The 14,244-nt window shown below is 36.6% G+C and overlaps 1 protein-coding gene across 4 annotated transcripts in view; it reads right to left on the bottom strand.

Moving 5' to 3' along the window:
- Nucleotides 1–1,328: 1,328 nt before the first annotated feature.
- The window catches only part of LOC141689257 (benzaldehyde dehydrogenase, mitochondrial-like), a 36,831-nt gene continuing 23,915 nt past the window's right edge, over nucleotides 1,329–14,244 (bottom strand). For all 4 annotated transcript variants that reach the window (XM_074493503.1, XM_074493502.1, XM_074493498.1 and 1 more), the window contains exon 6: nucleotides 1,329–1,415. In XM_074493503.1, the coding sequence (XP_074349604.1) occupies nucleotides 1,354–1,415 (62 nt within the window). In that variant the 3' untranslated portion in view covers nucleotides 1,329–1,353. The remainder of the gene's footprint in view (nucleotides 1,416–14,244) is intronic.

The raw sequence follows: 14,244 nt of genomic DNA on the forward strand, positions 1-14,244 counted from the left end.
GTCAATTTTGCTCCCACTGTTTCTTCAAGGATAAACTTTTCCAAGAAGGTAGCATGTCTGGAGACAAACACCCGATGATCGGTGTAAAAGTAATACCCCAAAGTCTCTTTAGGATTCCCACAAAATTACATTTTACGGATCGAGATCCAGCTTATCTGGGTCAACTTTCTTGACATAAGCTGGACATCCCCAAATCTTAACGTGTTAAGACTCGGTTTCCTTTCTTCCATATCTCATATGGTGTTGAGGAAACAGATTTGGAAGGCACCTTATTCAGTAAAATATGTTGAGGTTTCCAATGCATAACCCCATAGGAATACTGGAAGATTCGCATAGCTCATCATGGACCGAACCATGTCTAACAAAGTTCGATTTCTCCTTTCAGATACCTCATTTAACTGTAGAGTATATGGAGGAGTCCACTGAGAGGACTATACCATTTTCTTTGAGATAATCTAGAAACTCTCCATTCAAGTATTCACCACCTCGATCTGATCGAAGAGTTATAATACTGTGTTTGGTTTGTTTCTCCACTTCATGTTATATTCTTTGAACTTTTCAAAGGCTTCAGACTTGTGTTTCATCAAATACACATATCCGAATCTAGATCTATCATCTATGAAAGTAATGAAGTACGAAAATCCACCCATGGCTTGCGTAGACATTGGTCCACATACATCTGTGTGTACCAATCCTAGCAACTCTGCAGCCCTCTCTCCATGTCCACTAAATGGAGATTTTGGTCATTGTACCCAATAGACAAGACTCGCATGTAGGATATGATTCAAAATCAAAGAGGTCAAGTAACCCTTCCTTATGCAATGTCCGCAGTCTATTTTCACTAATATGACCTAGCCTCCAGTGCCATAAATAGGTCAGATTTTTCATCATCTTGTTTTCTTTTATTAGTTTGTTCAATCTGAAGTAAATCATGCTCTACGTCACATACATACAGACCATTATTTAAAATGCCACGTCCAAAAAAAAGAACATTATCTCTAAGGATAGAACATTCATTATTCTTAATAATAAATGAAAAAACCATCCACATACAACATAGGAATAGAAAAAATATTCCTCACAATAGAGGGAACGTAGTAACAATTATTCAAATAATAGTCTTGCCCGTAGGCATATGTAACTAAATGATCCTACAGATATGACCGCAACCCTTGCTTCATTGCCTCTACGTAGAATCACCTCATATTTTTCAAGAGTCATACTTCCCTTTAGTCCTTGCAACGAATTGCAAATATGAGAACCACAGGCGGTATCTAATACCCAAGTAGAAATTTGACCTAGTGACATATTACTTCGATCATGAACATGCCTGAATCAGAAGCGGTAGTCTTACTACCCTTCTTCTTCTTCAATTCTGCAAGGTAAACCTTGCAGTTCCTCTTCTAGTGCCCCAACTTGTTACAGTGAAACAAACAGCTAAATTAGGACCAGTCAACTTGTGAGCATCTAGTATGCTCCAGAGTGATAGTGCAGAAGACATGACGAATATAGTAAATCAGTAAATAATAAACATATAACAACACTTAGAAAATATTCAATTTCATTTCAAACACTATATGAATCGGGTCTTTATTCATAAGTGTCTCCCACTAGTTTATCTAATTTATTCAACCCCCTAAGTGAAAATTAAGCATTTATAATGCTAGTGGGAATAGGGATCCTACATTCCATCACACAACCTCGGTTGTGGCACGAAATGTCATGTGATGTTCAATAGGCAGACAACTCTTGTCAATTACATCTTATGTTATTCCCTAATATAACTTTAGCCTCTTGAATAATTGAGTCACGGCTGTGGCACGACAAACTCAATATTCTAAGTCAAGTCTAACCCAACATTTCGTACAATTAAATGAGTCTCCAACGGCCCACGGTTGTGCCACGTACCGACCTTTAGATTCTAATTCAATGTACACATCTCTATGTAATAGACAAGTATTTCTTATTTCGAAATCAAAGCCCTCGGCTGTAGCACGAAACGACAATGATTCAAAAATAAGAACTACTTTCTGCCATGTTGGAAGGCTTTGACCGACACAAGCCCGTTGTGTCATTGGCCAATTACTACTTAATATTATTTAATTTTAGAGGGATTATATTACGTTACAATCATAATCATATTATAAAGAGATTCTTCCTTTTAAATTAAATATTTCAAATTAATAATCGATAATCAGATGATTCCCAGATCGGGTGGAGCATTGTCAAGAGGCGTCACTTAATAACCCTTTCTTACAGATAGAAATCTGTTGTTGACAGAATCATCCTTTCTCTCACTATTGAAAATTCATATTCAATTACGTGTTTCATAAACACAAGAATCTCATGATCGTATTCATAATATTTATTGTTAAGGCAAGAAACGATTTCTATTCTAGATTTTCTAGAGCACGCCTTATATTGATTTAAGTTCACCTAAATCTATCATCGCATGGTAAACATAGGCATATATCTCATATATAAAATTAAAAAAACAAGTAAATGTAAAGTGCAATAAAGTTAATGTGTTTGGTTATGGCCCCATCCTATGTGATCTTTATCAAGCTCATGATAAAGATAAAGATCAAGGTCAATCTAATATGGTGATGAAAATAAATACAACTACTTATTACATAAGTCTTCTTCTTTGTTTCGACTTCTTGTATGCCTCGTCTTCTTCTTTGTATCACCTTCATTGGATAGCCTTCTTGAGTCTTCAATTACATTACATGATTGAAAGTGTTAGGTCCCAATTGTTTGTAGAAGGGGGGTTGAATGCAAACAATACCGTTTAATCGAATAAAATGCGGAATAAAATTGTGAAACAAAATTCAAGTTAAATAAAACTTTATTAAACTTGAAAGGTGTTACAACTACGGTATCGGTTACAAGGGATTAATCTCAAATCAATTATTACAAATCTAGAATAAATTCGACATGAACTTTTTCTATTTTGTAATTAAAAGATCAAATGCTAAATGCGATTTGAGATTAAGTTCTAGGGATTTTAATCCGCTAGATTGATACACAAGAACAAGATAAATATTTCTAGTTGATTGGATTTAACTTTACAATCTAGAAATTTAATCTTGAAGAAAAGCCGATGAAAAATAAAATGTTATGCTTTTGTTTTCTGCTCCTTTTTCTCTTGTGTGTTCTGTTTGATTGGATTCTGTAAGTTGATCAATAAAGGTCTTCTGCTGCTTTTATCAAACACCGAACTGAAAAATGTACTGGCATGACAATCTCTTTGGCCAGCAAGACTTTCGGTATGACAATATTTACAACTAGCGAGACAATCAAAATGAACTAGCAAGACTTTCGGTATGACTATTGATTGTCATACCGATTGTCATATTAGTTCAAATAAATTGTCTTGCTGAATTAATAACAGATTTTAATCTAAACAGAAATTCTAATAAGACAATTAAATGTATTGGCATGACTTTCGGTATGACTATCAATTGTCATACCGATTGTCATACTAGTTCAAATGAATTGTCTTGTTTTGAATTTAAGCAGATTTTAAACCAATTAAAATCTTGTAAATCCTCAATATTAATTCTAAATTAATTAATCAATTTAATTCAATTAATCAATAAATTAATCTTTGCAGATATAATTTATTTTCTTAATTAAATATATGACTTAATTAATTAATAGAGAATTAATACTAACCCTGAGCAACATCCATTCTTCTGACAATCTTCTGAAAATCACTGAGACTTATGAATCAATTCCGCCACTTCAATGCTGACACTCGATGTACTGTCTGGTTCATGAGTGACTAACTTCCGTGACGTTTCTTCATGTCTTGACTTTGGTACTCTGATTAAATCCTTGTAATAAAATGATACCCTGACGAGATCTCTGTCACTTGATTAAATCCACGATCTTGATTTATATCACTGAGGCATGATCAATTCTTGAACTTCTTCCAGTGAATCTTCAAGTCTGCAGATGAACAATGTTTCTTTATCCTTTGACAGATGTTACTTTGTGAGATCTCTCTGATGATAGATCCACTATTTACTTATTACATTCTTATTTGAGTTGAGTTAAATCCTCGAATAAACTAATAGGCTATGACATATGCCTTTCAATCTCCCCCTATTTGCTTGTTAGATAATAACCAACAAATACCTAGAGGATAACTCAACTAACAAATAAGAAAAAGATATAAACAGTAATGCAAAGTAAATAGCAGAAAAGTTCTGGATTATATTTAACATTTTCCAGATTCCAAATGAAATTTACAAGTGAATACAAGATAGATGTTCCTCTAGCCTGAACATATAACTACATTAGACTATCTTGATTCATAAAGCTCTAATCATATTACATTGAGTTTTGAGCTAATTGACTTCAGTTGTCTTTTCTTCTGACTTCACCTTCTTCTAAATCTTGAAGCAATTCCTTGTCAAAGACACGATCCTTTTCTGAAGTGAAGCTTGCTGGTCTGACTGGTTGAACTCCAATTGACTTCAGCTTATTCTTGATCTGATTGTACCTTTTAATATTCTTTTCACAATAAGCTTGAATCAAATCAGCAGCTTGAGTCTTCAACATGGATGAGTATCCAGCAGTTCTTAAATGATGTTCCATCCAGACCAGATGCTTAGCTGAGTAGTCTTTAAGAGATTGTACATCTAGCTGACAGATTTGAAGACAATCAGACTTAAAGAATCTCACCTGATGAGGATTGTTGACCACTTGAGGACTAGCCCTGCTGGCAAACTCTTTAAGCCTTTCTCGAAGAACTTCATTCAATTCTGAGCTTCTTTTGACTTGTTTAAAAGAACCCAAATCTCTGACAAAGAACGATTCTCAAATAGATGAAGTGACACCTTGAAAGATCCTTCACTCTGACAATATACAAAAATGCTCATCTCATTTAGGGATCTATCAAAAGCAGCTGTGATCCTTGAGACTTCAGTCTTGATAGCATTCATGTACATGTCATTGTTAGGATTTGAGATTTCCAGCTTGTCAAGAAGATGTAAGAACTGCCTATCATTGTTAGTGCTCAGCTGAGGCATATCAAGTACTCTCCTAGCTTCATCCCATTTTTCACCAATCTTCACTCTGACATCTCTTCTCCTTTCTTGAGCCTTAATGTCATGAAGACGTTGCTTTTGAAGAGTTTCTGTTCTTTGAATATCTTTCCTCATGTCAATGATCTGAGAGACCTTCTTGAGTTCAGCTTCTTTTCTTTTCATCTCTGACTGCTCCTTCTGAAATTCTTTCTCAAACAGAGGATCCACTTGAGCTTCTTCTTCCCATTCTCCAAAATCACTTTCCTCTTCAGCTTCAAATAAACCATCTTTATCTTCCTGAACTGGTTCAGTGGGAATGTCAAAAATATCAAAGTCATCATGTTCTCCACTGTAGTAGACATCATCAACCTTTCCTTTGTCTCCAGCAGAGGTATCTTTTTCCTTCCCTTTGGCACTACTCCCTTTCTTCTCCCCCTTAGTTGAGGGATCCTCTTCTGACCTTCCTTTGGAACCTCCATCACCTCCAGAGCCTGATCCTCCACCAGACGGTCCTTCAAAATAAGCTCTTTGTTCTTCATTAGGGCAATGAGAATTCTTGATCATGAAATATAGGTGCTTCATCCCTTCATTGAGATATTCCATGCCCGTCTCTATCTTTAGAAATCTTGAGGAGTCCAGTGAATGATTCATCTCAACGAGGTCTTCAAGAGAAGTCATTCTTGTGTGTAGAGAGCAGAAGTTGGATATGTCATCAGCTGATAAAGTTGGAGTGTCCTGAATGGAATTGAGCTTTGGTATTACAGTGGTCTTGAGATCTGAGATGTCATTCCTGATGATTGCCAGCTGATTGTTGACAGAGGTGGAAGAAGAAGACCGTTCAACCACTTGTGCTTTGAATGCTTGAGCTTCAGCTTGGCTTTTAGCAAGTTCTTCTTTTAGAGCAGCAATTTGAGCTAACAGGTTTTGAGTATCTGTGTCTGTGTGTGCTCTCACCTGAATTTCACTCGTGTTTGGTTCACTCACCTCACGTGCTTGTGTTTCTCTCAATATAATTGCTCGTGAGGAGTCTTCCTGTTGCCGTTCTTCTGTACCTGCAGTTAAAATCACCCTAAGCCTCTTCAAGAGAGGTCAGTGGTGGTGCAATGGGAATTCGCGAGTCCCGATCCTCAGTCAATACCATTAAATCTTTTGAAATAGATGTCTGAATTTCTTCAGGGATAGATTGACCGAGTTGCCCTCCACTTTCTCCAGATAAATCTGCGAGTGGAGAATCCCATAAGGGAGCCAGAGGTGTTGGATCTGGGAGGGGAGAAATGACTCTATTAAAGATGGCGGAGAGTCAGATTTTCCCTCTGAAGCATGTGACTGCTCTTCTGCCGTAACTATGGCAGGCACTGTAACCGACTCTACGTGCACTCCTCGTTCTGTGTCCTGAGTATGATCTGGGGAAGTGTATGGTTCCATTGTGAGTAATGGAATTGTGCTTGACTCAGTACAAGATGCCATGGCCCTATGGCGAATTTCAATAGATGCATCCTGTTGAGAGAATGCCTCTAGTAACTGTTCATTGGCCATTTCAAAGTCCATGTCCTGTTGGGAGGACAAGGATGGGCTTTCAGATGCCTCAGAATATGTTCTTCTTTTCTTAGGAGGAGGCAGAGCTGAGGGTTCACTCATATTTAACAATGTACTACTTCCTAGTAATCTTCTGGGTAATATTTTAGACAGTGGGGGAGAGGTTGAGATAGAATGTGACTCTGTGTTTGGCTCTATGACCTGGGATTGAAGCTGTGGTTCTACAACTTCATGGTCAGCCCTATCAACCACTGGGGGTCTTTCAACAGAAGTAGGAAGGGAGTGAGAGTGAGGAATTACTACCTGTAATGGAAGAGCATCTGATGTTGGAGGAGCCTGGGTGGCTTGAACCACTGGAGGTTGAGGTTGCTGTTCATGACCGGGAAGATTGAAAATAGGTAAAGGAATATAAGTGGCCATGAAAGCAGATACAAGTACTGGAACTTGCATGAATTTGAAGGTTGTGTCTTGGCGAGTGTAAATCTTTTTGCTAACTGGAGGGGGTTCGGTTACTGCAGAGTTAGCAAAAAGGGCTTTGTGTTCAGGTGTGAGAAGATGATCTGCTATAAGCATGAGAAAACGAGCATAGTAACATGATACCCTACGATTTGTAGAATGATCACGTAAAGCAGAAGTTAGACGTCTCAAGAGAATGGGAAAAAGTAGTTTGCCAAAATTGATCCTTTGATTGAAAACAACCGCAAGACCAATATACTGTAGAGTGGAAGTGATGTTATGAAAATTGGATTTTGTGCAGTTGGCAAACACTTTGGAAAGTGTATCGAAGAAAATATCCCATTCAGACACCAAATTGGATTTAGAAAGTTTGGTTAAATTGATCACCCCCTGATAGTGAATAGCATGGAAAAAATTTGTGATATCATTTTCAGAGGGTAAATTACAGAAATTGTTTAGTGGAAAATTTAACGCACGATTGACGACTGTTTCATCAACTACATACTGTGTGTTTGCGACGGTGAATGAAAAAGATTTTGAATCATCGGCCACAGTAGAGGTTGTGCAAATCAGTCTAAGTAGATCGACGTTTAAAATCACATTTGATTTAATAGCAGAGCTAACAATCGAATGGTCATTTAAAAATCTAATCCATGGCTTAAATTTTTCCACATCACATTTTTCTGGATTAAAATAACCAACCTGATTATGCGCGACAATTTGGAAATTGAGAGCCATTTAAAATAATAATAAGACACATACTTTCAGAATTTTAAGAATAATATTAAGAAAATTCGAATTAATTAAATTAATTTAATAATTCGAATTAAATTAATTATAATCGAAAAATTTAGACAGAAATGTATCTCGTTAAAATTCTTAACTCACAAACGCAGTTTTGAAAAGCCAAAAGACACAAAACAGAAATTGAAATTAAAATTAAAAATAACCAAAATAAATAAATAAAATAAAAAAACAGAAACTGATTTTGATTTGTTTTTGTTTTTTAACAAAAATCCAACAGCACCTCTGTATATATATACTTGTATGTATATATCACAAAGTGATGAATTTGTATGCTGAGTAAAAACTCGAGCAATAAAGATCAACAATGGCAGTTGGGGTTTGATTAAGATCGAGTAGAGAGAGAGGAGAGAAAACTGTTCGAATTTTTGAAAGAAAAGAAAACTGTTGTGATTTGAAGGAAAACTGAACTGTACGCCTTTATATTACAGCTGGTATGACAATCCTGGATTGTCATACCGATTGTCATACCAGGCAAAAGAAAGGAAAGAAAGAGAAAAAAAACAGAAATAAAAGAAATAACAAAATAAACACTGAGTATATATAACTGGTATGACAATCTGATAGTCATACCGATTGTCATACGAGTATAAAATAAAAGAAAATATATATCTATATTGTTTATAACTGGCAAGACAATTGATAGTCATACCGATTGTCTTGCCAGTATAAACTATACTGAAAAACACTAATATGACAATTATATATCGAAATGACTTTCAGCAAGACAATTTCAATTGTCTTGCCGATTGTCATTCTGGAAATAAACCGATTTCATGAAAATAAGTATATATATATAAGTACTGAAATGACTTTCAGCAAGATAATTTCAATTATCTTGCCGATTATCATTTTAGTAGAAATACAATCAAATATGTACAGACTTATATAAATATATATATCTATGTACTGAAATTATATAACAAATTAGTAAAACTGAAATACAGACTTAAAATATTTACAGAAACAAAGACAATATATCAGAATTTATTATTTTTATTCTAAAAATAGATTTCTATTGAATTTTAGCAAATAAAATTCATAGAAAAATATTTTTAGGGAATATAATTTATTCTGAGATATTTTAAATTAACAAGTAGGGAAAATAAAAACAGATAAGATAAAAGAAATTACATAGAAATAAGCAAGAAATATGATAAAATGATAAAATAAATTTGCAAATGAATTTTTCATTTATGAAAAATTCATTTGTAAATTCATTCAAGAACAGATCCCAGATATTAACTAAATTAATCACTAAAACTATTCAACATGCCCAATTTACCAACTAATCTGGTAAATGTGGATTCGTCAAGTGGTTTAGTGAAAATATCTGCTATTTGTTCTTCTGTTGGAACAAAAAATAGTTCAACAGTACCATTCATGACGTGCTCTCTAATAAAATGATACCTGATGTCAATGTGCTTTGTCCTCGAGTGCTGCACAGGGTTGTTGGTGATGGCTATTGCACTTGTATTGTCACATAAAATAGGAATTTTGTTCAATACAGAGCCATAGTCTCGTAGTTGGTTCCTAATCCACAAGATCTGAGCACAGCAGCTTCCAGCAGCAATATATTCAGCCTCGGCCGTTGAGTTGGAAACTGTTTGTTGTTTCTTGCTGTACCATGAGACTAGTCTGCTACCTAGGAATTGACAACTCCCTGAGGTGCTTTTCCTATCAACAACACTTCCTGCATAATCTGAATCTGTATATCCGACAAGGTTAAAACCAGATTCTTTAGGGTACCAAATACCTAGATTTGGTGTTCCCTTAAGATATCTTAGGATTCGTTTAACAGCAATGAGATGAATATCTCTAGGATCCGCTTGGAACCTTGCACATAAGCATGTAGCATACATAATATCTGGTCTACTTGCAGTAAGATAGAGTAACGAGCCAATCATACCTTTGTAGCTTGTGACATCTACCTTAATGGAGTTTTCACATGGTCCAAGCTTGACAGCTGTAGTTGATGGTGTCCTTGCTGATGCAGAGTCCTCTAGATTGTACTTTTTGAGGAGTTCCTTGAGATACTTGGATTGACAAATAAATGTTCCATCTAACCTTTGATTTACTTGTAATCCAAGGAAGAACTTCAGCTCTCCCATCATGCTCATTTCAAACTTGCTGTGCATTAACTTAGCAAATCTCTTACAGAGATTATCATTAGTAGACCCAAATATTATATCATCCACATAGACTTGGACTAATATAGTATCATTCTTATGTTTTTTAGAAAAGAGAGTTTTGTCTATGACACCTCTAACAAAGCTATTTTCAATAAGAAATTCAGAGAGAGTGTCATACCATTTTCTTGGAGACTGTTTGAGATCATAGATTGCCTTGAAAAGAAAGTAGACAAAATGCAAATGATCTGGATCTTCAAAGCCAGGAGGTTGCTCTACATACACCTCTTCATCCAGCTTCCCATTCAGAAAGGCACTCTTGACATCCATTTGATAAACTTTAAAGTTTAAAAATGCTGCGAATGCCAGAAATATCCTGATGGCCTCAAGTCTAGCCACTGGAGCATAGGTTTCATCATAATCAATGCCTTCAGCTTGAGAATACCCTTTAGCTACCAGTCTTGCCTTGTTTCTTGTAACCACACCATCTTCATCTAGTTTATTCCTGAATACCCACCTAGTACCAACAACTTTCTTGTGTACAGGCCTAGGTACCAGTTTCCAGACTTGTTGACTTTCAAACTGATTGAGTTCATCTTGCATAGCAATCACCCAATCTGGATCAGTCAGTGCTTCTTCAATTTTCTTAGGTTCCATCTCAGAAAGAAATCCTGAGAAAAGACACTCATTTTGAGTAGCACGTCTAGTTCTGACTCCAACATCTGGATCACCAATAATCAACTCAAAAGGGTGAGCTTTATTCCAGACAGTCTGTCTTGGAAGATTTGATCTTGATGATTCGCCTTGAAATTCATTGTGATGTTGTGTCCTACTAGATGATCCTTCAGCATCTCCCCCTGAGTTGGTGCCATGTTGACTTGAAGATTCTCCGTCAGTAGCAGTGGTATCTCCATTGTTGCCAAAGTTTCCATCACTATTACCTTGAGTATCATCATGATTAACAGGTTCTTCACCAGCAACAACCTCAGGTTCTTGACCATGTTCTGATTCTGAATCTGACGTATCATCAAACTTCAGTTTCTCAGAAGGATCTTCAGTTTGGATACTAGGGAGTTTAGTGTCATCAAATGTAACATTGACACTTTCAGTTACTTTGTGTTGATCAATGATATACACTCTATATGATCTTCTTCCATATCCAACAAAAATACCCTCATATGCCTTTGCCTCGAACTTACCACGACGATCATCTCCATCCTTGAGCACGAAGCATCTGGCACCAAATACATGAAAGTATTTGATAGAAGGTTTCTGTTCATTCAAAATCTCATAGGGAGTTTTCATGAAGTCTTTGTTGATTAGAGTTCGATTCTGAGTATAACATGCAGTATTGACAGCTTCAGCCCAAAAGTACATTGGAAGACCTGATTCACTTAACATCGTTCTTGCAGCTTCAATCAATGTACGATTCTTCCTTTCTACCACTCCATTTTGCTGAGGGGTTCTAGGAGCTGAAAATTGTCTGGTAATCCCTTTGTCTGTACAGAATCCATTGAGAAGTGCATTCTTGAATTCTGTCCCATTATCTGACCTTATTGCTCTAACAGGGACGTTAGAATCTAACTCAATCATCTTGATATGATCAATCACAACTTGTGGTGTTTCATCCTTAGAGTGAAGAAATAAAACCCACGTATACTTGGAATAGTCATCAACTATCACAAGACAGTAACACTTCTTTGACATTGAAAGGATATTAACTGGACCAAATAAATACATGTGCAATAATTGCAGAACACCAGTTATGGAAGATGTGTCAGTGCCTTTGTGACTTGCTTTCTTTGACTTTCCTTTCTGGAAAGCCTCACATAGTCCTTCTGGAGAGAATTCCAGCTGAGGCAGACCTCTTACCAATTCTCTTTTGACAAGAGAATTCATTGTTTTAAAATTGAGATGAGAAAGTCTCTTGTGCCATAGCCAACTCTCATCTGACGATGCCTTTGCATAGAAACAATTGACTTCAAGATTGCTTCCAGAGTTCATGTCAGCTACGAACAGATTTCCTTTTCGGATTCCCATTAAGGAGGGTTTTACACTTTTCTTGTACAGAATCTGACACTTCAGCTTGTCGAATAAAACATTGTAGCCGTTGTCACAGAACTGACTAATGCTAAGCAGATTGTGTTCAAGTCCTTGCACAACATATACATTTTCAATGATAACATTTCCAGCTAGCAAACAGCCATATCCCTCCGTTAAACCTTTGCTGTTATCTCCAAAGGTAACCACTGGGCCAGCTTTCTCAACCACATTTGATAGCAGGGCTCTATCTCCGGTCATATGTCTTGACGATCCGATGTCAAGAATCCACACTACCGGTTGTACCTGTTTAATGCCCTGCAATACAAATGGATTAGACCTTCTTCGGAACCCAAGCTTGGCTGGGTCCGGCATTCTTGTAAAATTGGCCTTTATCAGGCAAAACAACATTCTTAATTTTAATATTCTCAACGTTCTCAATGACTGAACATTTGACCTTGTGAACAGCCTTGACAAATTTCTGTTTAGGCTTAGGCATAAATGTCTCCTTTCTAGCTTTAGGAGGACTAGCAGTCTTAGACCTATCATGCTTTCTATTATTCACATGCTGACGAGGAGTAGTCTTATCATTAGAAACATGCTTACCATTAAAATAAGCAAACATCAGATTAAAAGCACAAGACATACAATCAGGAACACCACATGCTTTATGAGAAGGATTAACAATAACCAACTTATGCATGGTAGACATGGCATTTGTGTTATCCAACTCATGTGTGTCTGAGTTAGTCTCAGTTGCTTTCACAACCTTGACTGGAACTTTTGACACACTTGACTTAGAGACAGCTTTCCCATTAGCATTATCTTCAGCACGGATTTCTTCTTGAATAATAAAAGAGGTCTCATCAAATGGTTCAGCAATTGATTCTTTATAGAGGGGTTCATCAACACCCTTAAGCACATGTGGTACTTCCTTGCCTTTAGCACAGACATGAGGAGGGGAGTTTATGCCTAATTTTCCAATAGCAGCATTGTAATCATAACCTATACCAGATGTTTGATTAACAGCTTGCTTATTGTAAAACTCTTTGGACTTCGAAAAAGAATTAAAGTAAGCTTTAACCTTAGCCTCAAGACCAGTGATCTTGTCTTTAAGAATAGTTTCAAGTTTTCTATAACAGTCAACTCTATTCTCTAGAAAAGACACTTGATCTTTTAATTTATCTTGATTAATGTGTACAAGTCTTAATTCATTGACCTCTTTCTCAAGGTCTTTGATTTGTTGATTTAACAATTCGTTATCACGACGAGCACAATCTAAGGAACCTCCTAGATGATAAACTAATTCAGCATCAGTAAATTTTACCTCTTTTCTTGACGATGAGGTGCTTGCATCACTAGCCATGAGAGCAAGATTCCCAACTTCTTCATCTTCACTGTCAGTATCATCCCAGCTTCTTCCCTTTGCCAGGTAAGCCCTTTCAGATTTACTCTTCTGATTAGAATCGTAAGAGTTCTTCCTAGCTTGTTTTGGCTTCCTGCATTCTGTGGCAAAGTGTCCCAACTCATTACAGTTGAAGCATCGAATGGTGCTTCGATCAACCATCCCTGTTTTATACCCACCACTGCTGGTGTTAGAGGATGAAGATCCACATTTCTGGAATCCGTTGTAGTTGGACTTGTACTTGAACTTGGGATTCCTTTTGAATCTGACATTTGAGAATCTCTTGACAATCAGGGCCATTGACTCATCCTCCAATTGCTCCAGTTCTTCCAAGGAATAATAATCATCTCCTGATTGATTTGTAGTAGGAGAATCAAATTCTGCTACTATCACATTATCTTCAACCTTGGAAGACTGTACCATACTTTCTGACTGTTGAGATTGTTGTTGATATTGTGGTTGTTGTTGTTGTTCATCAGCTACTAGAGCAGTAGACGTGCTGACCACTCTTCCTTTCCCGTAAACTTCCTTCTGCTGAATCTGCTCCAACTCATAAGTCTTTAACACACCATAGAGCCTTTCTAAAGAAATCTCACTCAGATCTCTTGCTTCTCTTATGGCAGTGATTCTATGTTCGAGATGAGTTGGCAGTGTTAAAAGGAACTTTTTGTTGACCTCCCTGATGGAATAGTATTTACCATTAATGTTCAGGTTGTTGATCAATGCATTGTACCTCTCAAACACTTCAGTGATTCCTTCCCCTGGATTAGATTTAAAGTATTCATACTCAGAGGTTAGGATTTCTAGTTTGTTCTCCCTAACTTCCTCTGCGCCTTCA

The sequence above is a fragment of the Apium graveolens genome, chromosome 10 (genome assembly GCF_009905375.1).
Source record: "Apium graveolens cultivar Ventura chromosome 10, ASM990537v1, whole genome shotgun sequence".
Taxonomy (NCBI): Eukaryota; Viridiplantae; Streptophyta; class Magnoliopsida; order Apiales; family Apiaceae; genus Apium; species Apium graveolens.